The sequence below is a fragment of the Carassius auratus genome, chromosome 45, assembly GCF_003368295.1.
Source record: "Carassius auratus strain Wakin chromosome 45, ASM336829v1, whole genome shotgun sequence".
Taxonomy (NCBI): Eukaryota; Metazoa; Chordata; class Actinopteri; order Cypriniformes; family Cyprinidae; genus Carassius; species Carassius auratus.
Genome location: NC_039287.1, coordinates 19,131,458 through 19,155,551, shown reverse-complemented (window position 1 = coordinate 19,155,551; position 24,094 = coordinate 19,131,458). Strand labels below are relative to the sequence as shown.

The window sequence follows — 24,094 nt, the reverse complement described above, 5'->3', positions numbered from 1 at the left end:
ACAGTACTGTGCAGACACATATGCTTCACAAAACATTAGTTTTAAGATGATTACTTATTTAAATAATTTGCTTCAGTATTGCAGTAGGAAATTTAAATTTTAGACTTTTCTCTTTCAAATATTTCAAAAATCCAAGAAGAGTCATTCTTGAATTACTTGAAGGTATATATGCTTGTTGTTTTCCTGCACTGTTTTGCAGTGTTTCTTACATAAAAAAAGTTTTTTTTTTAAATAGTTATTTCATCAATCTGTTTGTTTAATATCTGTTAGTTACACTATTGAACAGCTGTGTGTCCATACATCCGTTGCCTGATCGTGGCTTCCTGCACCTCTTTCCCACAGTAATTAATATAATCTAATCTAGCTCCAGAAATTGCTGACTATGGACCCCACCAAAAGAATCACTTCTGAGCAGTCACTGCAGGACCCATATTTCCTGGAGGACCCCTTACCTACATCTGAGTAAGACTCATTCCACACACACACACACACATTTAGATTCATGCCGAGTAATCTCAGAGGAGAAATCTTAACAATCAAAAGTATGTGGACACCCAAACACCAGACCCATATGTGCTTGTTCAACATTTAGCATTAATAGGGAGTTGATCCTCTCAAATGGCAGCTCACTGTTGAGACAAGGCTTTGGGAAGTTGCTCCAATTCAACATCATCAGTAAGCTCAGACATAGGCTGATGGAGTCTGACTTTCATTCAGTGTTCATCTAATTCATATTTAGCCGGGTTTAAGTCTGAGCTTTGATTTAGAGTTCTATACCAGACTCATTGGATCATTTTTAAGAGAAAAAAGTACCATTGTCATTCTTGGACATTGCAATTATATTTGACTTCACTGGAACTTAGCCAAACCCTTTAATTAGAAGAAGGTGTCTGCTTGCTTTTCATTCTGTAGCATACCACAAATATTTCAAATATTTCCTTCTTTTCCCTCTTTCGGACAGCTTTTATAGCAGCTAAAACATGAACCATAGTCGTTCACCTGTTATTGTATGTGAAACAATTGTAGTTCCTATAAAAACTGCTTTAATGTTTTCTTTATGTGCATGTGTGGTGCTTTTAGTGTATTTGCAGGATGTCAGATTCCCTACCCCAAACGAGAGTTTCTAAGTGAGGATGAACCAGAGGAGAAAACGGAGAAGGTAACAATGGCTGATTTAGAATTCGTTTTTTTTTTCAGATGTGGTCTTTAGCACTGACTTTTCACACCGTAATTTTGTAAAGAATGAAATCAGATCCTTTTGTTTGGAAATTGTAGTTGGTATCTGTAACAATGTATAAAAACCTTCATAGTCATGGGAAGAAGGAGGCGGCAACTGGCGGACATTTAAATAAAACTTTGATAAATAAAATAATGTGTTAAATAAACACAAAACAGCGCGACAGCCCCTTGCGGATGACTGCTGCACACAAACAAAAAACAAAAGACAAAATAAAACCCAGGCCTGGTCCTCTCTCGTCCTTCACTGTCGTAACCCCTCCTTTATCCTTCCGGATCTCCTCCGTGGAACCCAAGACCCGTGAGTGGCGCAGGTGTCGCTCATTTCCAATCACTCCACCGGCCTCGATCCGTTCCCACAGCTCTCGGCCCCGCCCCACTCGTCACAGCATCCTGCCTACATTGTTTTTTCAATTATGCCTTAAGCATCAGAGCAATGACAAGAAACAAATGAGAAGTAGACTTGACATCAGAGTTCAGTTCAGCCCTGTGAACCGTACCGTATACCTTTTAATATATCGTCCTCATAATCATCCTCTGATAGACACAGATTTCAGATGCTCCCATGTGTATATGTGTAAGTGCTTGTTGAAGAGCGTGAAGCGATGATCATTGTAGCCAATCAAGACATACCGTAATTCCTCAAATAAAAACCGGTAGTCAAATAAACGCCGGCCTCTTATAGTGGCTGGGGGCGTGGTCAACACAGACAAATAAAGGCCGATCTTAAATAAAGGCTGGGGGGAAATCTGTGCAGCAGAGCCAGATAACGAATGTACACGGCCACTGCTGGAGCGTTTCTCCATCTTGAGTCAAGAACCGGTTGCATCGGTTTATGGATCATCAGTACTCTGAACTGAGAACCGTTTCTGGCGGATGTGTCTGATTCGAGATCCGAGGAGCTGATGAATCTGCGCATGCATGATTCAGCGTGAAGCAGACTGACTCACACAGCGTCTGAACCGAACTGATTCTTTTGATGACTGATTCTGAACTGATTCTGTGCAATGTTATGATCTCTGTCCACTGGAACGCTATCGCTTTTAATTTAAAACGGGTTATTTAAAACTTATCAGACAGATGGAATTAAAAATAAAGGCCTTCCTCTAATAAAAGTCTGTTACCTTCTGCAGTTCAGGTAAATAAAGTCCCGGCTTTAATTTGAAGAATTACGGTATGTCAAGTTTACAATAGTTCAAGTTTTGAGGGAGAGTTTGACAGAGAGCTGTGCAGGCTTCAATATAATTTAATGCCTTTAATGCACCTACAGTTCTGCTTTCAAACGTAAATAGATTTTGCAGTGATGTTTTTTTTTATTTTTTTATTGTAGTTTGTCTTATGTTTAATTTTGCTTACTTTAGTTACATTGTGTACTAAGACCGACGAAAAATGTAAAGTTCTGATTCCTTGGTTATCATGGCGGAATGAGAGTATAGTTCCTAGCCATATTGGCCTAGAATTTTCATTTTCCATCGGTATTAGTACACAATGTAACTACAGAAGAGTCAAGTTTAAAAATATATATATATATATATATAAACTTTTTGTTCATTTTTGAGCGAGATGGTATTGGTCTTAACAGATTCAATGATCTATACCAAGCTAGAGCTACAGTGCTAGCGCCAGACCAGGATATTGGCCAAACGGATTCTAAAACTGTAAAACTCAAATGTTTAACTCTAGGGGAGTTGGAAAATTTGCCTAATTTAAAAAAAGGGGAGTGTTCCTTTAAGTTGCTGAGGTATATTTGTACCAATAGCCAAAAAAACATTTTATGTTTCAAAATTAATGATTTTTGTTTTATGCCAAAAATCATTAGGACATTAAGTAAATATATAGATAAAGATATTTAGCAAATTTCCTACTGTAAATATATAAAAACGAAAATTTTGATTAATAATATGCATTAAGAAGGCGATTTCATCAATATTTAGATCCCAGATTGTTAAATACAGTAGTTGTATCTCGGACAAATATTGTTCTATACTAACGTATCATACATGAGTGGAAAGCTTATTTATTCCGCTTTAAAATGGTCTAAATAATACCTACCAACCACTGAACTCATCTGAGTCACATGTGAAAAAAAAAACAGCATTCTGTCTGCTGCCTGCTGTAGGTGATTAGTTAATACATTTACATTTACATTTACATTTACATTTACATTTACATTTATTGATTTAACAGACGCTTTTATCCAAAGCGACTTACAGATGGGTTTATTAATATAGTGGGTTATAAATATACAGTCTTTTTCAAAATAATAGCAGTACAATGTGACTAACCAGAATAATCAAGGTTTTTAGTATATTTTTTATTGCTACGTGGCAAACAAGTTACCAGTAGGTTCAGTAGATTGTCAGAAAACAAACAAGACCCAGCATTCATGATATGCACGCTCTTAAGGCTGTGCAATTGGGCAATTAGTTGAAAGGGGTGTGTTCAAAAAAATAGCAGTGTCTACCTTTTGACTGTACAAACTCAAAACTATTTTGTACAAACATTTTTTTTTCTGGGATTTAGCAATCCTGTGAATCACTAAACTAATATTTAGTTGTATGACCACAGTTTTTTAAAACTGCTTGACATCTGTGTGGCATGGAGTCAACCAACTTGTGGCACCTCTCAGCTGTTATTCCACTCCATGATTCTTTAACAACATTCCACAATTCATTCACATTTCTTGGTTTTGCTTCAGAAACAGCATTTTTGATATCACCCCACAAGTTCTCAATTGGATTAAGGTCTGGAGATTGGGCTGGCCACTCCATAACATTAATTTTGTTGGTTTGGAACCAAGACTTTGCCCGTTTACTAGTGTGTTTTGGGTCATTGTCTTGTTGAAACAACCATTTCAAGGGCATGTCCTCTTCAGCATAGGGCAACATGACCTCTTCAAGTATTTTAACATATGCAAACTGATCCATGATCCCTGGTATGCGATAAATAGGCCCAACACCATAGTAGGAGAAACATGCCCATATCATGATGCTTGCACCTCCATGCTTCACTGTCTTCACTGTGTACTGTGGCTTGAATTCAGAGTTTGGGGGTCGTCTCACAAACTGCCTGTGGCCCTTGGACCCAAAAAGAACAATTTTACTCTCATCAGTCCACAAAATGTTCCTCCATTTCTCTTTAGGCCAGTTGATGTGTTCTTTGGCAAATTGTAACCTCTTCTGCACATGCCTTTTTTTTAACAGAGGGACTTTGCGGGGGATTCTTGAAAATAGATTAGCTTCACACAGACGTCTTCTAACTGTCACAGTACTTACAGGTAACTCCAGACTGTCTTTGATCATCCTGGAGGTGATCATTGGCTGAGCCTTTGCCATTCTGGTTATTCTTCTATCCATTTTGATGGTTGTCTTCCGTTTTCTTCCAAGTCTCTCTGGTTTTGCTCTCCATTTTAAGGCATTGGAGATCATTTTAGCTGAACAGCCTATCATTTTTTGCACCTCTTTATAGGTTTTCCCCTCTCTAATCAACTTTTTAATCAAAGTACGCTGTTCTTCTGAACAATGTCTTGAACGACCCATTTTCCTCAGCTTTCAAATGCATGTTCAACAAGTGTTGGCTTCATCCTTAAATAGGGGCCACCTGATTCACACCTGTTTCTTCACAAAATTGATGACCTCAGTGATTGAATGCCACACTGCTATTTTTTTGAACACACCCCTTTCAACTAATTCAACTAATTGCCCAATTGCACAGCCTTAAGAGCGTGCATATCATGAATGCTGGGTCTCATTTGTTTTCTGAGAATCTACTGAACCTACTGGTAACTTGTTTGCCACGTAGCAATAAAAAATATATGAAAAACCTTGATTATTCTGGTTAGTCACATTGTACTGCTATTATTTTGAACAAGACTGTAAGTAGTTTTAATGCTCACTTTAGGAAAGTTGTAGGTCTGAACACTGCAGTGGACATTGTGACCTTGAGCAATTCACTTTGGTGCTCCAGGGAGATTGTCCCTGTAAAGAGTACTGCAAACTACTTGATAAATGCATCTGTTAAAATTACTGTTTTCTTATCGTCTCTACTGATAATTCTAATGTTACTCATTCCAGTGGAACTAAGAAGGAAGCAGAGTGTAGGTGTAGGAAAGAGGGAGCAGCAGAGCAACAGCTCAGATAGCAGTGTTGTTAAGCTGTTCACTTGGGCATTGAAGGATGAAATGTATCCAGGCAAAAGGCAAACAAATGCAAATAAACAAACACACACACACCATAAAATAACCATCTCCTGTCTGCAATGCTGGAGTGAGCCAATATTTACTTTGACATTTAGTGGTTTTGCCCACACCATGCAATTGCTGCTTTTCTGAGAAGCACAATTTCAAGATGGCTGTAAGTGTATTTGAAGGAATGAGGCTTGCATCCATTAATGCAAAGACCTGCAGACCCGATTGGGTTCCTACCACACAAAAAGCCTGGTTTACAAAAGGGTTTTTGTACAAAAACTTGAAAGCACACAAAAAGCTGATCTAATAATACTAATAATTCTACTTAAGATTGCATACTTTATTCCCTTGTGTCATTTTAGTTGGGTTTTGGTGTAATTTGGGACATTTCCCCATTTATACACAAAACACAAGAATCTGTACGAAATAATTTTATGCTAGTAATTGTTTTGTTCAAATCTATATTTAATTTAAAAAAATGTTTTGACTGCTTTGACTGTCTCATACTATTGCAGCTCAGCATGTCAACAGGGATTGTAGGAGGTTTTTACAAATATTCCTAGCCTACACAGGACTCTTGGATATTTTACAGCAACTGATTCAGTTAGATTTTAAGGTCAGAAATATGCCTTTTTTTAATTAGTGGTTGATTGATATAGATTTTTTTGTCTTCAAGATGAATTATATATAATACCACACTATTTTATTTAAAGTTAGTTAATGAAGCATTCACAATTTCATAAATGTAGATTTATTTTACATAATATTTACTACAATAAAATCATTTTAGAAAAAATCCATTTAATAAAAAATAAATGAATGGTGCAAGAATTTGATTTATTCTTTAGATAACAACTTAAAATTCTGTAATTATAGTATATTTCTTTCTTCCCATAATCAAACAGAGTACATGCGTTTTATGCAGGCTACACTGTATGGTCTTAAAAGTTATCAGAACGCAAAATATAGATGTTAAAGTAGTTGGCCAACCAAAATTAGCTTTTGCTGCCTCGGCTGCAAAGTGCATTTGTAGCTTTTGACCACTGAGTGGCGCTTTAACCACAAGTTATCAAGCAAGCGCATCAAAGCACATTTCCGCAAATATCCGTCAGCTTTGCCTCACTGATGTGTTATATTTGACAGCTGACCTCGGGTATTTAACATATTGAATATTCACAGATGAAAGTTATGTGCAAGCTGGATAAATGTCAAGCCTATGAGCCTTTGCTTAAATTTTCTCTAAGGTACACAGTATTACAAAATATTTTAGATTTGAAACATTTAGTAGGTGTGCAGTATTATTTATATAATATGAAATATATGTTATACTATCCTAAAGAAATGGTGGTTTACTTTGCATCAGAACACACAGAAGTGGTGTGCACATCACATGAACCCAAATTTGGGCCAGGTGCAAGACAACTGGATATGCAATCAATAAATACAAAAATGCAGTCTGCACACTGAAAAATACTGCTCCATACAAAAGTGTATTTAATTATTTACAAGGCAACGTTTCGACCCTCAGGTCTTCATCAGGCACAATCTCAATAAGTGAGGAACACCTTTAAATACATAACAGGTGCTCACCTTAATTAGACTTCCTCACTTAGAAGTCATGTGACAGAAACAAATCATGTGACAGAAACAAATCATATGACAAACACTCAAAAAACAACATCAAATAACTTGAAAATCATATAACAAACACTCAAAATGCAGCATCAAATAACTTGAAAAAGACAAACATATGAAAATATTTATAGAAATGGCTTGATATCAAAATCCTCATTCAACCCTAATGGTGACAAAGTATTTAGAGAATAAATCCAAAAACATTCTCTCTGTAATAATTTCTTCTCATAGTCTCCAACTCTTGATGGTTTGGTTACCTTTTCTATACCGATGTACTTTAACACACTGACATTATGACCCATTTGCCTAAAACGAGACGCAATGGGACTGCGCATATCACCGGTCCTAATGTTGCTGCGATGTTCACAAATACGAATACGTAATTGTCTGGATGTTTTACCCACGTAGGCAAGACCACACGGGCAGCGAATTAAATAAATAACATGGGTTGAAGCACATGTGATAGTGCCTCGTATCGGAATGTCGCGACCAGTGCGTGGATGACTAAAAGAATTACATTTGTGTGTGAAAGCGCACTGAGCACAATTGCCACACCTGTAGTTACCTGGAGGAAGAGATGGAATACCTTTCATGCGTGCAGGATATTCAGATTTTACCAACCAATCACGGAGGTTATTTTGACGTTTAAAAACTAATTTAGGACTGTTTTTAAAAACGCCAGACAAACTAGGATCACTAGAAATAATATGCCAGTGTTTTTTTAAAATTCTACGAAACTCCGCACCCAAAGATGAGTACTTCGTTGTGCAAATGGGAGCATTGAAGTCCTGCGTTTTGTTGTTACTTTTGTTTTGTAAACACTGCATTTGAGATGTATCATTCAACTTCTGTTTGGCATTTTCTATCCATTCCATACGGTAACCACGATTCAGAAATCTTTTAGTTAACTGATTAGATTGGTAAGTGTAAGATTCATCCGTGCTGCACACTCTACGCACACGTTTAAACTGACTGATAGGCAAACTCTTAACTAAAGGTCTAGGATGGAAACTATCCCCTCTCAAAATGGTATTTCGATCCGTAGGTTTACGATATAGATCGGTATGAAGTTTGCCGTCACATTTGTATACTCTAACATCAAGAAAACTGATGCTAACAGAGTCATATTCCATAGTAAAATTCACATGCTCATTCCTTGAATTAAGATAATTTAGAAATAACATCATCTCTGCAGGTGTAGCCTTGGTAATCATAAAAATGTCATCAATATACCGTTTGTAGAACAAAATCTTAGGAAAAAAGAAATTTGACTCATTCAAAATAAAATCATTTTCAAAAATTCCCATATACAAGCAAGCATAGTTTGGTGCCATTTTACTACCCATTGCAGTACCTTTGATTTGTAAATAAAAATCGTCCTGAAAACGAAAAAAGTTCTTTCAGTAAGACTACCAATGCCACTCACTATTGGACGGCCTTTTAAAGGGGTGTCTAATCCTTTGTGAACCTTAGGCAGAGTATATATAATGGGTATTATTGGAAAGTCTACCTTAAGGAAATTATATTCATTTTTGCTAAACTCCCCATTCTCAAAATGGGATAACAACTTGGAGTCAATGCAGGTTTTAAATTTATTGGTAGGATCAGCAGGTAAAGATTGATAAAAAGTATGGTCATTCAATTGTCTACGAATCTCTTGTTCATAATCCGAAGCACTTTGAAGTACAATCGCGCCACCCTTATCTGCAGGACGCACTATCACCGTATTATCTTTGCCAAGATCAAGTAAAGCATCCCTCTCCTTTTTCGACAAGTTGTTGTAAACCTTATACTGCCTTTTGTTCTTAAGAGCAGTCTTTACATCACATTCCACAAGTCTACAATAGGTATCAAGGGATGAATTCCTATTCTTAGGTGGAATAAAAGTAGACTTTCTTTTAAAAGGGAGACGAGTGGTGGACTGTTCAATAGTGATGCTGTCCTGTGTGGTAGCAGGTGATACTTCGTTAGAAGGAAGCGACTGTTCATTCGTGCCAAAGAATTACTTTGCATCAGAGCATTAAAAGTGCATATTCTAGGTTCCCCGAGAGATGCTTAGCACTTGTTGGCCCTTTTGCCTTCTGTCTGCGGTCCAGCTCACCCCTAAACCATCTGGATTGGGTTCAGGTCCGGTGACTGTGGAGGCCAGGTCATCTGGCGCAGCACCCCATCACTCTCCTTCTTGCTCAAATAGACCTTGATGCCTTCAGTGTGACTCTACATTTTCATACATTTTCACTAGTAACAATTACATTTTTGATATCAAGAATTAGCATTTCAACTAGTAACAACTAAATTGTTGATATCAAGAATTCACATTTTTACTAGTAAAAAAGTAATTATTGATATCAACAAAGGCAGTTGATATCTGAAATTGTCCTTGCAACTAGTGAAAATAGAATAACTGATATCTGAAATAACATTTTAACTAGTAAAAATACTTTTACAGATATGTAGAAATGCCATATTTACAAGTAAGAATAGCTATGGTAATGAGATCATGAATATTAATGAGACTTTCGACACTCCTCCTTTTTCATCATTGGCCAAAGATGGCAGAAGAACATCCATGTGCAGAAACGGCTCCTCTTTTATTTATTTGCTTTGTCAGTGAAACTTGAAAATTATATATTATAGCTGGATTCATTTTTTTTTTATTTTTGTTAATTGTAAAAAATAAATAAATAAAATTTATGCTGTTTTTTTTTTATTGGCCACCAAGTCCTTCGGATAATTAAAGGAAAAGTCAACAAGGCATTAATTTAGTTCAAAAAATAACTTAATATCACTTTTTCAGGTGTTTATTTTTGGTTTTATTACACTTTCTTCTAATACATAAAAGAAAAAAATACAACTAAAATAAAAAAATACAGATAATAATGCATCATACAACTCCAGGAATTTTTTTTTTATTATTATTTTTTTTTTTGGAATATCGTTGGCTACATGAATGAGTCGTGTCCTAATAGGAATTATTTTTATATAACATGTTGTCCGGTTCTTGAAGCATCGGTGGACAAGAGGAATGGTAAATAAATGTACACTGTTATACAAGCTGTATACTTACTAATTTACAATGTAGGAAAGAGTCATTTCTTCAGTTTCGTCATATGAAATGGTAAAACAAAATATAGCCAAAAAGGTGAAGAGTCCAACGGTTGGCATAAGCAGTAATTTAGGATCATACAAACAAAGAAGGACTTTTTTTTCAGTTTTCCACAATGTTTACAGGTAATCCAGTATCACTTTAAAGTGGAAGCAATGCACAGACCCGATTAAACATGGTACAATTCACAATGACGGTGAGAAAAAAAAATGTTTTTTAAAAGAATCGTTCTGAATAAGTCAAACATGACAAACAGCTGAAAACCATAATAAATACAAAAACAACTGTATAAATAAAAGCAGAAAAAGATTAGAAACATGCACATCAGCACCACACTCTATTTAGCATACCGCCTGCAATTGTCTATTGGGTGAACTAGAATGGTAACGTATTCCTAGTACACAGATTCCACATATTTCACATAGCCATATCTCTTTAAATTGCTTTCGATATATACTAAAAAGAGTGTCTTAAATAAGTCTTAAATAATATAACGTCGTCAGTCTGGTTGCTATTCTAATTGATATATTTCTAATGTATGCAATGCACACTGATGCTATTTAATTTGAAATTAAATGGCATCCAAAGGGTATCTTTCCAGAGCTACCAGTGACCAGTATGAGAGAGTGAAAGTGATAATAACAAATTTAACACACTTGCTCGCCATTCACACCTGAGACCTTGAAACACTAATGAGTCACATGACACCAGGGAGAGAAAATCGCTAATGGGCCCAATTTGAACATTTTCACTTAGGGATGTACTCACTTTAGTGGCCAGCGCTTTAGACATTAATGTGTATGTGTTGAGTTATTTTGGGGGACAGTAAATTTACACTGTTATACAAGCTGTACACTCACTACTTTACATTGTAGCAAAGTGTCATTTCTTCAGTGTTATCACATGAAAAGGTATAATAAAACGTTCTGATATCCTAGTGATTACTGATATCAAAAATAAAGGTCTTTACTATTAAGAATTGTATTTCTGATATGTGAAATCAGAATTTCAACTAGTAAGAAAGCAATTCTTGATATCAACAATTAAATTTGAATGAAAGCCTATGGTGACATTTAACTAGTGAAAATACAATTACAGATATCAAGAATTAACATTGTTACTAGTGGAAATTGAATTGTTGATATCAAGAATACATATCCTTCAAATGAATAAAAGTTAATTCGGCTTGCCATAGATATGTGCATTTAGAATTGTAACTAGTAACAAATGCATTTTGATATCTGTAACATTTAACATTTAAACATATTAATTTTTGATATCAATAATTGAATTCTTGATATCAACAATTACATTTACACTAGTAACGACAATGACAACAATGACGTCATCAGTCGTAGAAATAAGTTTATCATATCAAAAATGAAATTACAACTAGTAATACACATAATTCTTGATATCAGTAACTTAATTCTTACATGTTAAAATTGCATTTTCACTAGTAAAAATTCTAATTTAAAATATAATTAATTCCTTTTTGGATATGTGCATATAAATGAACTCCTTTTTGGATATGTGCATAATTAAATGACAAGTGCAACCCTTTATGAATGTTTATGGTGGATAGACGACAAGGTAAAGAGTCCAACGCTTCTGTAGAATATTTGTAATAATTATTTTGTTTAAATTTTGGCACAGGCTATTTAACTCCACCTACCAATGTCTGGTAGTGTTAAACAATAATATAAAAAGACCTGAGTATTATGTTGTATTCTGTGGTGCAGATGACAGAGCACAAAGCAGATGTTTTTTTTTTGACGCGACAGACCCGGGTTCGATTCTGCCTTCTGCCGAGCTCTATCTTCACCCTTTTCACGTCCTGTATCACATCGGAAAGGCATATATTTTCTATAAAACTCGATAATGAAATTATCGAAAAAGTTAAAAATAATGTGGATATTGTATAAGGTTAGGGATAGTTTAGGGGCGGCATCCATTTATTAATTTTTAAATAAGATTATAATGTACACTCAATATGTTATTATTGCAGCCTATACTGTTTTATAATGTGGCCTACTATAATAATGAGGTGCACATATTGGTCACTACTTGCACTAAGTAGCACCAACAGCATAAAACTACTATTACTGTAAGAAAATACTCATATTATTAAATAGTGTAAATACAATCTATTGCTAATAAAATATGCTATTTTCACTTAGTGTAAATATAATTAATTTTATTCAAATAGCCCCTGCCAAAATCTAATTCTAAACTATAAGCCAATTTCAAGTGGAAGATTAAGGCTGTGATATTAAGTTTATCCACTAGAGAGAGCCAGATTATAAGGATTTATTTAATTGAAAATAAATGCAATACATGTGTATAACCGTAGTGTAGAGACAGTAGTTTAATATTATTAGTGTGCATAGAAATATGTGAAATGCTTGGAGATCATTTACCCCTATAAAACAAACTTGATTAAATATACAGTATCTCACAGAACTGTTATATAAAAATTATTCCTATTAGGACACGACTCATTCATGTAGCCAACAATATTCCAAAAAATAATAATAATAATAATAATAAAGTCCTGTAAAATGTTTGTATGATGCATTATTACCTGTTATATTTTTCCTTTTGGTTGTTTTTTTTTTTATTTGATGTAGGCTATTAGAAGAAAGTGTAATAAAACCAAAATTAAAACCCTGAACAAACGACATGAAGTTATTTTTAAAACAAAATGAATGCCTTATTCATTTTTCCTTTTAATTATCCAAAGGACTTGGTGGCCAAAAAAAAAAAAAAAAAGAAACAGCATCGATTAACTTTTTTACAATTAACAAAAAAATTAAAAAATGTATCCAGCCATAATATAATTTTCAAGTTTCAACGACAAAACAAATAAATAAAGGAGGAGTCGTTTCTGCACATGGAGGTTCCTCTGCCATCTTTGGCCAATGCTGACTCTAGAACCAGGGGTGTCAGAAAATCTCATTAATATTCATGATCTCCTTTATTTTTTATATCAGTAATCACGTGGCTACTAGTACAGATGTCGATTCTTGATATCAACAATTTAACTGTTGATATCAACAATTTAATTGTCACTAGTAACACTGTTAATTCTTGATATCAACAATTCGATTTTCAGTTGATTCTTGATATCAGGAATTGTATTTTCACTAGTTAAATGTCACCATAGGCTTCCATTCAAATTTAATTGTTGATATTAATAATTGCTTTCTTACTAGTTGAAATTCTGATTTGTTCCCATTTTCTCTCCCACTCATTTGTTTCCATTGTTACTCATATTGTTCTTACCTGTTCTGATTCTGTTAATCATCTATTTAAGCCCTCAGTTTTAGTTCGTTCCATGTCTGGTATTGTTTGTATGTTTCAGTTGTTATTATTTTGTTTCTCCTAAATATTTTTTAGTTTGTTGTTGTTAGTTTGTTCTCCTGCATTGTGTGCTTGATCCTGCCCAGCACGTCACAGATACATGCAAGTCACAATACCTTTTTATCATCTCTCTCTCTCTCTCTCTCTCTCTCAATGTATAGTTAATCCTGAAGTTAAGCGATCTTGAGACAATTCACTTAAACCAATCCTTTCTCACTCCATATATGCTGGCACAGGACAATAACTAAAGCCTCTTTCACACAGAAATTCTGGAAAATACACGGATAATGTGTCCCGGGATTTTTCCCCAGGATCGTTTGATTGTGGTTCATTCACACTGCCATTGATTTTCTGGAATCTGTGTGTGTGTGTTCAAACCTTCACACACATTCTGTAAAGACACGTGACATTACAACATGTAATGTAACGCATTCTGTTTCACCTAACCTGGCAAATGATCGAAGTCGTGGCCTAATGGTTAGAGAGTTGGACTCCCAATCGAAAGGTTGTGAGTTTGAGTCCCGGGCTGGCAGGAATTGTGGGTGGGGGGAGTGCAAGTACAGTTCTCTTTCCACCTTCAATACCACGACTGAGGTGTCCTTGAGCAAGGCATTGAACCCCCAACTGCTCCCCGGGCGCCGCAGCATAAATGGCTGCCCACTGCTCCGGGTGTGTGTTCACAGTGTGTGTGTGTGTTCACTGCTCTGTGTGTGTGCACTTCGGATGGGTTAAATGCAGAGCACAAATTCTGAGTATGGTGAAAATCATTATATTCACCAATATATTGCACAATAAAACCGTTATCTTTGAATACTTTGTGTGTTCTGCCACTGTATTCTTCTTGTATAATGTGGTCTTAAAACAGTTTTACTGTATTGTAAAATAATAAAATCATGAAATTAGTAATGCCCGTGGAAGTGGCTATTAAGCTTTCATTGCTTAAAAAATAAAGATGGCATTTAAAGCACAGTGTTGTTTTTTATTGTCTTTAGAATCAGACGCAGCAGCATCAGCAGACAGCTGCACAGACGCAGACACAAATGCAGACACAACAGGCTCCAACACAGCAGAGCTCAGCGCAGACAAATGGCACATCAGGCACTGCAGGGGCCAACACGGGCACCTCCATACAGCATGGACAGGAACAGGGGCCACCCAACAAAAAACCTCGCACCTCAGGAACCAGTGTTCTTCAAACAGACTACCAGGTTAGAGAAGCACCTCAAGGGGACATTCCTTGTTCATATTCATTGGATTCATTCAAAATACCTTATTTATTAATTCATGATAACTGATTGATTTATTTGAATTTACAAAAAAATGGCATGTTAAACAAACCTAACATTTTACCATCCTTCAGAAATCATTCTTATATACTGATTTGATGCTCAAAACACGTTTCTTATAGTCAATGTTGAAAATCATTGTGCTACATATTTTTGTGGAAAGATAATTCTATGAGGAATAGAAAGTTCAAAACAAGAATTTATTTTAAATTTAAATATTTTCTAAAAGTATAAATGTGTTTTGAATCAATGTGTCCTTGCTTAATAAAAGTATTAATTTCTTTAAAAAAAAAAAAAAAAAAAACAATTTCCCCAAACTTTTGATCATGGGTTTACATGTCGTCACTGAGTTTTTACAAAACAGACGTATATAAAGAAACATATCCCACATATACCTTTCATCATTGACCAATGTGTTTAGGTTAACCTCACGAGTTGTTTAGTTTAAATCAAGTTCACACACAATAGAGCCTAAAGGTTTGTTATATATAGTTAATACCAGTGATAAGATAACTGATAAGCAGTTTAACTGCGTATGGAAATGCAAATTTTGACCTTTTTTTTTTTACTGTACCCATTGTTTATGGACTAGTGAATTTAGGAATGGGCCATTGTGGACAAATGAGCATCCTGTCTTTATCAGATGGACTCGATGCTTTAAAGATTAAAGTAAGGCTTGCAAAATAATACTCTAGAAAACTCAGAATTTCGAAAAATGTTCACTGCAAGCTGAGATAAAATGTGCCACGGCAATGGCAGAACTGGGCCACAAGATAAAAACGCTTTGCTCTGTATCCCTCAGGAATACAAACTAATGCGAGCGGAGCCTAGACATTGTGACTCATTACATTGAGCTGTATCACTGAACAATGAGACAATAACGCAAAACCAGAATATGCCCACGAGTGTTAGAATCCAAAAATGGAGGCACACATTCTATTGGGGCAGCTCGACTCAATACATTACTATCTGCAGGATCTGATAGTCCTAAAAATTATCTCTGAAATGGCACTGAAAGTGCTTGAGCTCGCAACAGAAGCTTTCAAAAGGTTTATACCCTTCTTAAAATTGTCTGCAAGCTCGAGCTGTGAACCCTGCAATCCTAATCCTAGTGCCTCGGCAGCAGCGTTACCTGAATCACGAGATGCAGATGCTTGTCCCTCATCTTTTGAGAAGCGGGACGAACACAAATGGAACATTCTCATTGGAAACTCTCAGACAAGCTCAGCCCTTGTGCACCAAACCCGCAAGCTCCTAACCAAGACACATGACAGTTTCAACATTTTTACTTTCCCCATTAAGTCCCATGCAGTGCTACTAAAAGTATTATTAAGTTTTATAAGTATGCACTAATAAATTACTTCTACTTATTCCAAATTACTTTATAAACTGTAGTTGCATTAATAGACTATACAATTGAGTTCTTCATTCATTGTCACTTTAATTAACAAATGTTTTATTGTTCAATTAGCTCATATGTAAAGTGCCACAAATGCCAATATATATATATATATATATATATATATATGTGTGTGTGTGTGTGTGTGTGTGTGTGTGTGTGTGTTTGTCCTTAAAGGGGGGGGGTGAAATGCTATTTCATGCATACTGAGTTTTTTACACTGTTAAAGAGTTTGATTCCCATGCTTAACGTGGACAAAGTTTCAAAAATTAAGTTGTACGTTTGAAGGAGTATTTTTGTTCCCAAAATACTCCTTCCGGTTTGTCACAAGTTTCGGAAAGTTTTTTTCGAGTATGGCTCTGTGTGACGTTAGATGGAGCGGAATTTCCTTATATGGGTCCTAGGGCACTTCTGCCGGAAGAGCGTGCGCTCCCGTATAGCAGAGCACTGAGAGCACAACAGACTTCACTGATCAGAGCGAGAGCGTCGCGAAATGTCACAAAAGGAGTGTGTTTTTGGTTGCCAGGGCAAGACAACCCTGCACAGATTACCAAAAGAAAACAGCATTAAGGGACCAGTGGATGGAGTTTATTTTTACAGAGCATCAACGGAGCTGTGCAAGTGTTTGTGTTTGTTCCCTGCGTTTCGAAGATGCTTGTTTTACTAACAAGGCCCAGTTTGACGAAGGATTTGCGTATCGTTTATTTCTTAAGGATGATGCAGTGCCAACGAAAAAGGTTCATGATCGCAGGCGGTGAGTAAAACTGCTTCAAATATCTCTGCCTCCTTGTTAGTGCGTCCGCCTCCCATGCCGGAGACACGGGTTTGAGCCCCGCTCGGAGCGAGTCGTTGCTGCTGCTGCTCTCGTTCAGTTTCAGCCTCTGGATCTGATTCTGGATCATAAATAAACGTCTGAATCTGACTGTAAATCATGGTTTGTTTTGGATGATGTTTTTTTCCTCACGGTAATGTCACAGCTTCCAAACGCTCTCAACGCAAAAGCCTACTGGCGCTCGTGATTCTTTAGCTCCGCCCACACGTCACGCCTCCAGCCGGTCGTGTTTTTCCTGGAAAAATCGGTACAGACTATATTTCTCTTATGAATATAATAAAACTAAAGACTTTTTGGAGTTATGAAGGATGCAGTACTACTCTATAGGTACTCAAGATTAACAGGATATTGAGTGAAAACGAGCATTTCACCCCCCCTTTAATGTATTTGTAAACATTTTAAGGGACAGTGAATATGAATGCAGTTATTGTTCAATAAAGTTGAAGCACTTTTAAAACACAATTACTGACATTTTCCCTTTTTCAATGACCTAATTTAAAGTGAGAGCTATTCACTTCTTATTACCAAATAACAATTTCTTTACTATGAGCTAATTAAATATAAAAAAATGTGTTAATTACAGTGACAATGTATTATCTACAGTTTATCAGCTATGAATTAACTATGAATATAAATTAATATTTTGTTAATGATTTGTGTGTACACTGCTTGAGTGCAAAATGCTTAATTTTGTAATAATAATAAATAAAAATTACACCTTTTTTCTCCTTTCTTCATTGCAGCACTCCAGCTCACGGCTTGGATACCAGAGCAACGTTCAAGGCTCCACCCAGTCGCAAAGCACTATGGGATACTCGTCCTCATCTCAGCACTCTCATCAGTCTCATCGATACTGAGACTCAAAAACATACATAAGCACTTAAAATAAATATTAACCACAAGCATAAAACCAGGCAAGTCAGTGTTGTCATTCAAATAAATTTCTGGGTCGGTCCTGTAATATTGCCCCAATATAAACATAGAATCCAAGTTTATTACCTTACAAAGCCTCCTGCCATCCCACAATTCTCAGAAAATGCTACTCCAACCAAAGCACAACTTTACAATCTCTTTCTTTCAATCAGAGCTCCTCTGAAGAACAGGAGCCAAAATCATCAATCAAAATGTTGTTTTCCTCAAACTCTCAACAGTTTTTCAATACATTAAAACATCCACCAGCTCCAAAATCAACAATACCTAAAGGTCTGCTGTCTGTTTAGCATCTTACTCTAGCTTACTCATTTTTATTTCGACAACTGTTAGACCAAAACTGTCTCAAAATGATCAGCCAAATGCTGTTCAGGTCATAGCTACAGATAGAAGTGACATGAGGATTGTTACAATGGCTCATAAAGCTGTTTCCCACTGACTGACACCAAAAATATTTCATTTCATCATAGCTACCAAATCTCACCCTCTTCCAGTTTTCCAGTGACAAGTAACTGATGCATGACGTGACACAGATGTGATGTACAGTCATGAGGAAAAGGATTTTGGACCAGTGAGTTGTGAGGTTGCATTGATAGGACACAAGGTTCCAGTTCATGGAATAATTATGGATATGTGCAATGCTGTATCTGTCCTTTTGGGCCTACAACTGAAAATTGACTAGTGGGACAGCAGACTAATGCAGTAACAGTAAAACAATCCAAAATTGTACATCACTGATTGCACCTAAACCCTTTCTGAGATTCACCTTATGCCAACCCTGAAGCAGAGCAAATAGAAACATCTACGGTATATAAGCAACTATACATAGGAACCGAAATCCGCTCTTATCTTTTTCCTCCTCTTTCCCAGTAAAGGGAGCTGCCTGCATGTACGGACAGTCGAGCAGAGACTGGATTTGTGTAACATATGTGTGCATATTTTAAAAACTGAACAAAGAGCATCTCTCATAGCTATCATGCACCACTGCATTATTACACATATCTTCTTTAGTTGTGTAAGAGTTTTTTTGTTTGTTTGTTTTTGTTGTAGTAAAGTATACACTCACACAATACACTTTTCATCTCTTTTTTGCATTAGTTATAATAACAACCAATAAAAATAACATCTGCTATCAAAAACAAGGACATGGTTTACTATTTTTCTTTTTTGATAAAGGACATATTTTAGGATATTGGTCAGGACTAAAATCCCTAAATCTGGGTGTGCGCGTGCGTGGATATACTTGCATGTGTGTGAATATCCAGGGCAGCTAGCAGTTGAACTGCTTCTGTGACTTTTATTTCTTGTCTCCTTTTTGTGTTTTATAGGCTTTTATAATTTGTTTATTGTTGGTTATTGTTTTGAAGTGCAGTTATTTCTTTGTGTGATTTGAGCTCGGTTTGTGGACTGGAAGTGAGAGTTCTTTCAGAGCACTGGATCAAACAAGGACAACTGATGCACTCCTCTGACATAAAGTTGGATATCTCATCAGGCAAAGCTGGAGACTTCAGCTGTGTTTATTACAGGTGTTTGAAACACTTAAACTTTGCAGTGTGTTAGACATCTGCGAGTCATTTCTGTTGCAGCTTGGTGGAATTTAGAAGCTCAAACAGGTTTCTAAGGAAATCTTGGAGCTTGAGTCTTTCGATGTCTCTTGCTTTAAACTTTATGAAAGTGAGTCAGTTTAAAATACCCTGAAGGATAATGTTACATGCAAGTGTATTGCAGTCACCCAGCATGAATTGTTGAGACTGACAGCTTTTTTAAGATTTTAACCAAAATGTCTGCAGAACTAATGTAGCTAATGGTCAGTTTCTGCCATCATACTCATGGGTTTCTCTTCTGTCCTATCTTAACATTCCATGTTTTTCTGTATTGTGCTTTGTATTTCTGGCAAAAGTCATCAAAAGCTAGTGTTATTTCACAATTTTTCTACCCCCTGTTCTGAGTTTCTTCACACATCAAAGTGAGGTGTACAGCTGGGTGGGACAAAATATTTGAGACCAAATCTGAGAACCTTTTTTTTTTTTTTTTTTTTTTTAAAGCCTAGATATTATATGAATAAAGATTTATGATTGAAAAAATTGGTTGTGACAAAGTATAAATATATAAGATTCTGCACTTTCTAGGTTGCCAATGAAAAGATTAGTTTTTTTGTGGCTCTCTTAAAGGCACACATGTTGTTTTTAGAACATTCTCAATCATGCCATTTAACATGGGTAGATTTTATGTTGCGTAGCAGAAGAAATGTACTTTTTTTTCTTGTTTAATTTTTAAATGTAAATTGTTATGCCAGTTATTTAATATATGATGACAAGTTTTTTTTGTCTTTCTTTTTTTTTTTTTTAGAATAAAAAAAGAAGCATTTTCAATATTGTTCTTAGACTTTTGGGGACTGCTGTTCAAAATTTCTGATATTTATAATCTTGAACTATAGGATACAGAGGGGGTGGATTTTTGAGGAGTATTACCAGCCACCATTGACTGAAATAATGATTTGTTTCATATCATGTTGTTTATTTCATCATAATAAGAGGAACAATGTTGTACAATGTAGAAGTTGGTGCATATCATATTTGATGTCATATATTTAGTGTAATAGTGTTTTAACTTCTCGCCTGTTTTATTAATTTTTCCCAAAATTCTGAGCAGAATCAACTGAGAATGCAAATAACAAAATAAATAATGACAAACATATTGTTTATGTGGATCGTGACATTTACAGTGGAAGATTTAACAACAAATTTGATATTTTTTCTTTAGAATTCAAAGAAGGGGATAGGATTTTCAATTTAACCAGCTACCATAATTTTAGTTACATTTAAGCACCTAACCAGGCGCTAGTTCTACATCTAAAAAAAAAAAAAGCCCCAAAGCTGATAGTCATCCCCATGTAGCGCTCAAACCCGCCACACATTCATACATGAATGACCTGAAGAATGTTTGGGAAATGCCATTGGCTCTCATAAGTCTCGTGACTGATTGTAACTTAATTTATTTTCAAGATGTAACCGTGTTCAAAAGCTTCAACTGCAGCATGAGTCATTTGTAATCATTTTGTAGTGCTTTTTGTAATTTCTTTATATATAAAAAAAGTTATCTTCCTGTTTAAGAATGGAATGGGATTGAGTGCTAAATAAATCTAAAAATCCCTACAAATATAATTTTCCTATTTTTTCAGAACTAATTGAGAACAATGTAATACATAATCATGGTATAAATCTTTCATTTAAAGTGAAAGCAAAACATATTTTCTTTGTCATTGAAACATTTTTTTTTGTATGGGTATCTCTCTATCTTACCTCGAGCGAACTTGAGAAGGTCTTTGCACTGAGTGCAAGTTATGGTAACCAGATTGATTTTCTGCAAGATGTTCTGTATTGGCAAATATGTTTGCATTGATTGATCATATTGCATTGTAATGTGAAAGTGAAGTTGAAAAATTAAAACCGAAAACCTGGTAATAACCTACCATCCCCAATAACCTACCATGCCCAAAAAACACGAAAAATTCTCTTTTGGTGGATAGAGGCTGAAACTGCTGAATGGCCAAACTTTGGCCTGAACCAGCCGTACTTTGCCTTGGCCACCCACTTTTCACCGATATCTTACCATAGCCTTGGCAAACTCACACTTGGCCAGGTTAACTATAAGACATGCCTCAGCCAACTGAGTTAAGAGAGCTTGTAGATTAACTAAATGTTGTTCCCATGTCTCACTAAAAACAATAACATCATCCAAATACACTGCACACTCCTCCAGCACAAACACCACTCGATTCATCAATCTTTGGAAGGTGAGAGGTGTTTTGTAAACCAAATCTCTTAACAGAGTATGAGTATAATCCAGATGATGTAATAAATTAGGTTATTTCTCTAGCTCTAGGACAGTGATCCTCAAATCTGGCTCGCGAGATCCAGTTTCCTGCAGAGTTTAGTTCCGACTCCAGTTAAACACACCTGCCTGTGATTTTCTAATGACCCTGAAGACACTGATTAGCAAACTCATGCGTGTTTGATTAGGGTTAGAGCTAAACTTCGCAGGAAAGTGGATCTCGAGAGCCAGATTTGAGGATCACTGCTCTAGGAGTTAACAGCACTTGCCAATATCCTTTAAGATGATCGAGCTTGCTCACAAAATTAGCTGTACCCACCAGATCCACACAATCATTTGAGGAAGTGGAAAAGCATCTGGCTTAATAATAATCAGTGCAAAATATATAAGTTCATTCTGAATTCCTCACTAACAAGCAAGGTGAAGCCCAAATTGAACATGACGGAACAGCTATTCCATTCTCAATCATATATTGAATCTCTGATTCCAATACTTTCCTCTTACTAACTGGAGCCCTATAAACGCTGACGAATAGGTTGTGCGTCTCCCACATCAACATAATGCTGGATCAGAGTAGTACGAATAGGTACATCGGAGAACAAGCCCATACAATTGGGTTAGCTCCTTGTTTTGCACCTCTGTCAAATGTGAAAACAGCATCTAAATTCTGAAGAAGAGTCTCTGAATTCTTTAATTGAGGAAGCAAAATACAATCTTCAGGAACAACCATGTGTGTGTTTTTTTTTTAGAACAAGTTGAGAACAGAATTAAAATGTCTTTATTTATATATTTTTTTTTAATGTAAAATTAATAATAATGGGCTTGTCTTGGACCAGAGGTGTTAGGAAGAGTTGGTTGGTTCATAGTAGCTGCAGATTAAAAAATAATAATAATAATAATAATATTTATATATATATAGGTTGAAAAATGTGGTATTTGGCTATTTTGTAAACTAACTTGAGGTGCTTTGCATTTAAGTTAGCCAAATGAATGTTAACATTTACATACAAATTTTTCCTTATTTTGAATCTTAAAAACAAGTAGAAAATATGTTGATTTCATTCTCATTTTTCCCAAAAGAAATCAACAGAATTTCTACGTAAGGTTAGCAAACCAGGGAGATTTTACATTTATTTTAAATGACGTGAACTATGGAATGCCAAGTCTGCCAAAATAAAAAATAAATAAATACATAAATAAATATACAAATAAATGTAAAAAAGAAAAAAATAATAAATATATATATAAATAAATATACATAGAAAAGCAAAAAATAAAAAAAATAAATACTTATTTATACATTTATTTCCTTATTTATGTATATTTTTATTTTTTCCCATATTCATTTATTTCTTCTTTTATTTATTTATACATTTATTTATTTATACATTAATTTATTTTTACATTAATTTATTTCTACATTTATGTATTTCTACATTTATGTATTTCTACATTTATTTATTTCTTCCTACATTTCTTCCTGCGTAGGGTAATGAGGAGGGCGTGGTTTACCTCAGACATAGCAATCGAGCTCAGAGTAAGCGAAGGCAAAGGGTTGAGGCCACAGTGACACCCTGTGGCGAAATACAATAAGTATCACTGACGTTGATACGGTCTGTGACTGCGAGGTATATGGTTAAAATCTTACTGTGTGACATTGATAGACTAGTCTTTATTCCGGACATGGCCGTAGAACATCGTTTGGTCTGGATTTGTAAAATGTCCTGGGCTAACAAACATGAAACATGGACTCTGAAACAGTCCGTTATATTTTCAATTTTTCTGTCAAATCTCACGGAAAGGAAGCAGGGCACATAGGCTACAGTGAAGTCGACGCAAGCATATTGACCTATGCTTTTGAAACGAGACCATTGCATTTGAATAGCCTAATTTCCAAAAACAATACTGACAGCAACAGCCTTATTAAATGTATGAACGTCACATTAATCCACATCGATAAATTCAGCTAGAGGATAAGACTGTAGCCCATAGGGCAGTTAGCCTACCACTAAAATCCAACCAGAGCTTCATGAGAGCCATCAATACAGAAGAGATCTTAATGCATTAACACAGCAATTAGCCTACAAGTGCACACAAATATTATGAAGTGTCTTAGGCCTACATTTTGAAGACATAAATATGACATGATGGAATCAATGAAGTGATAGCCTACGTTTAATATGAATCTAAAACAGACACCAGGTGGCAGATAGTCACTGTCTTAATGAGTGAGTTCAATCCACTCGTTTGATACACCGAATCAAGAACAACTTGACGTGTTGAAGCG

General features: G+C 35.6%; 1 protein-coding gene across 1 annotated transcript in view; it reads left to right on the top strand.

Annotated features, from left to right (window-relative positions):
• Nucleotides 1-20,668, top strand: part of LOC113063498 (cyclin-dependent kinase 19-like) — a 50,402-nt gene extending 29,734 nt beyond the window's left edge. The window contains exons 10-13 of the mRNA XM_026233949.1: nt 365-462; nt 1,081-1,159; nt 14,519-14,734; nt 17,787-20,668. Of these exons, the coding sequence (XP_026089734.1) occupies nt 365-462; nt 1,081-1,159; nt 14,519-14,734; nt 17,787-17,900 (507 nt within the window). The 3' untranslated portion in view covers nt 17,901-20,668. The remainder of the gene's footprint in view (nt 1-364; nt 463-1,080; nt 1,160-14,518; nt 14,735-17,786) is intronic.
• The last annotated feature ends 3,426 nt before the right edge of the window (nt 20,669-24,094 follow it).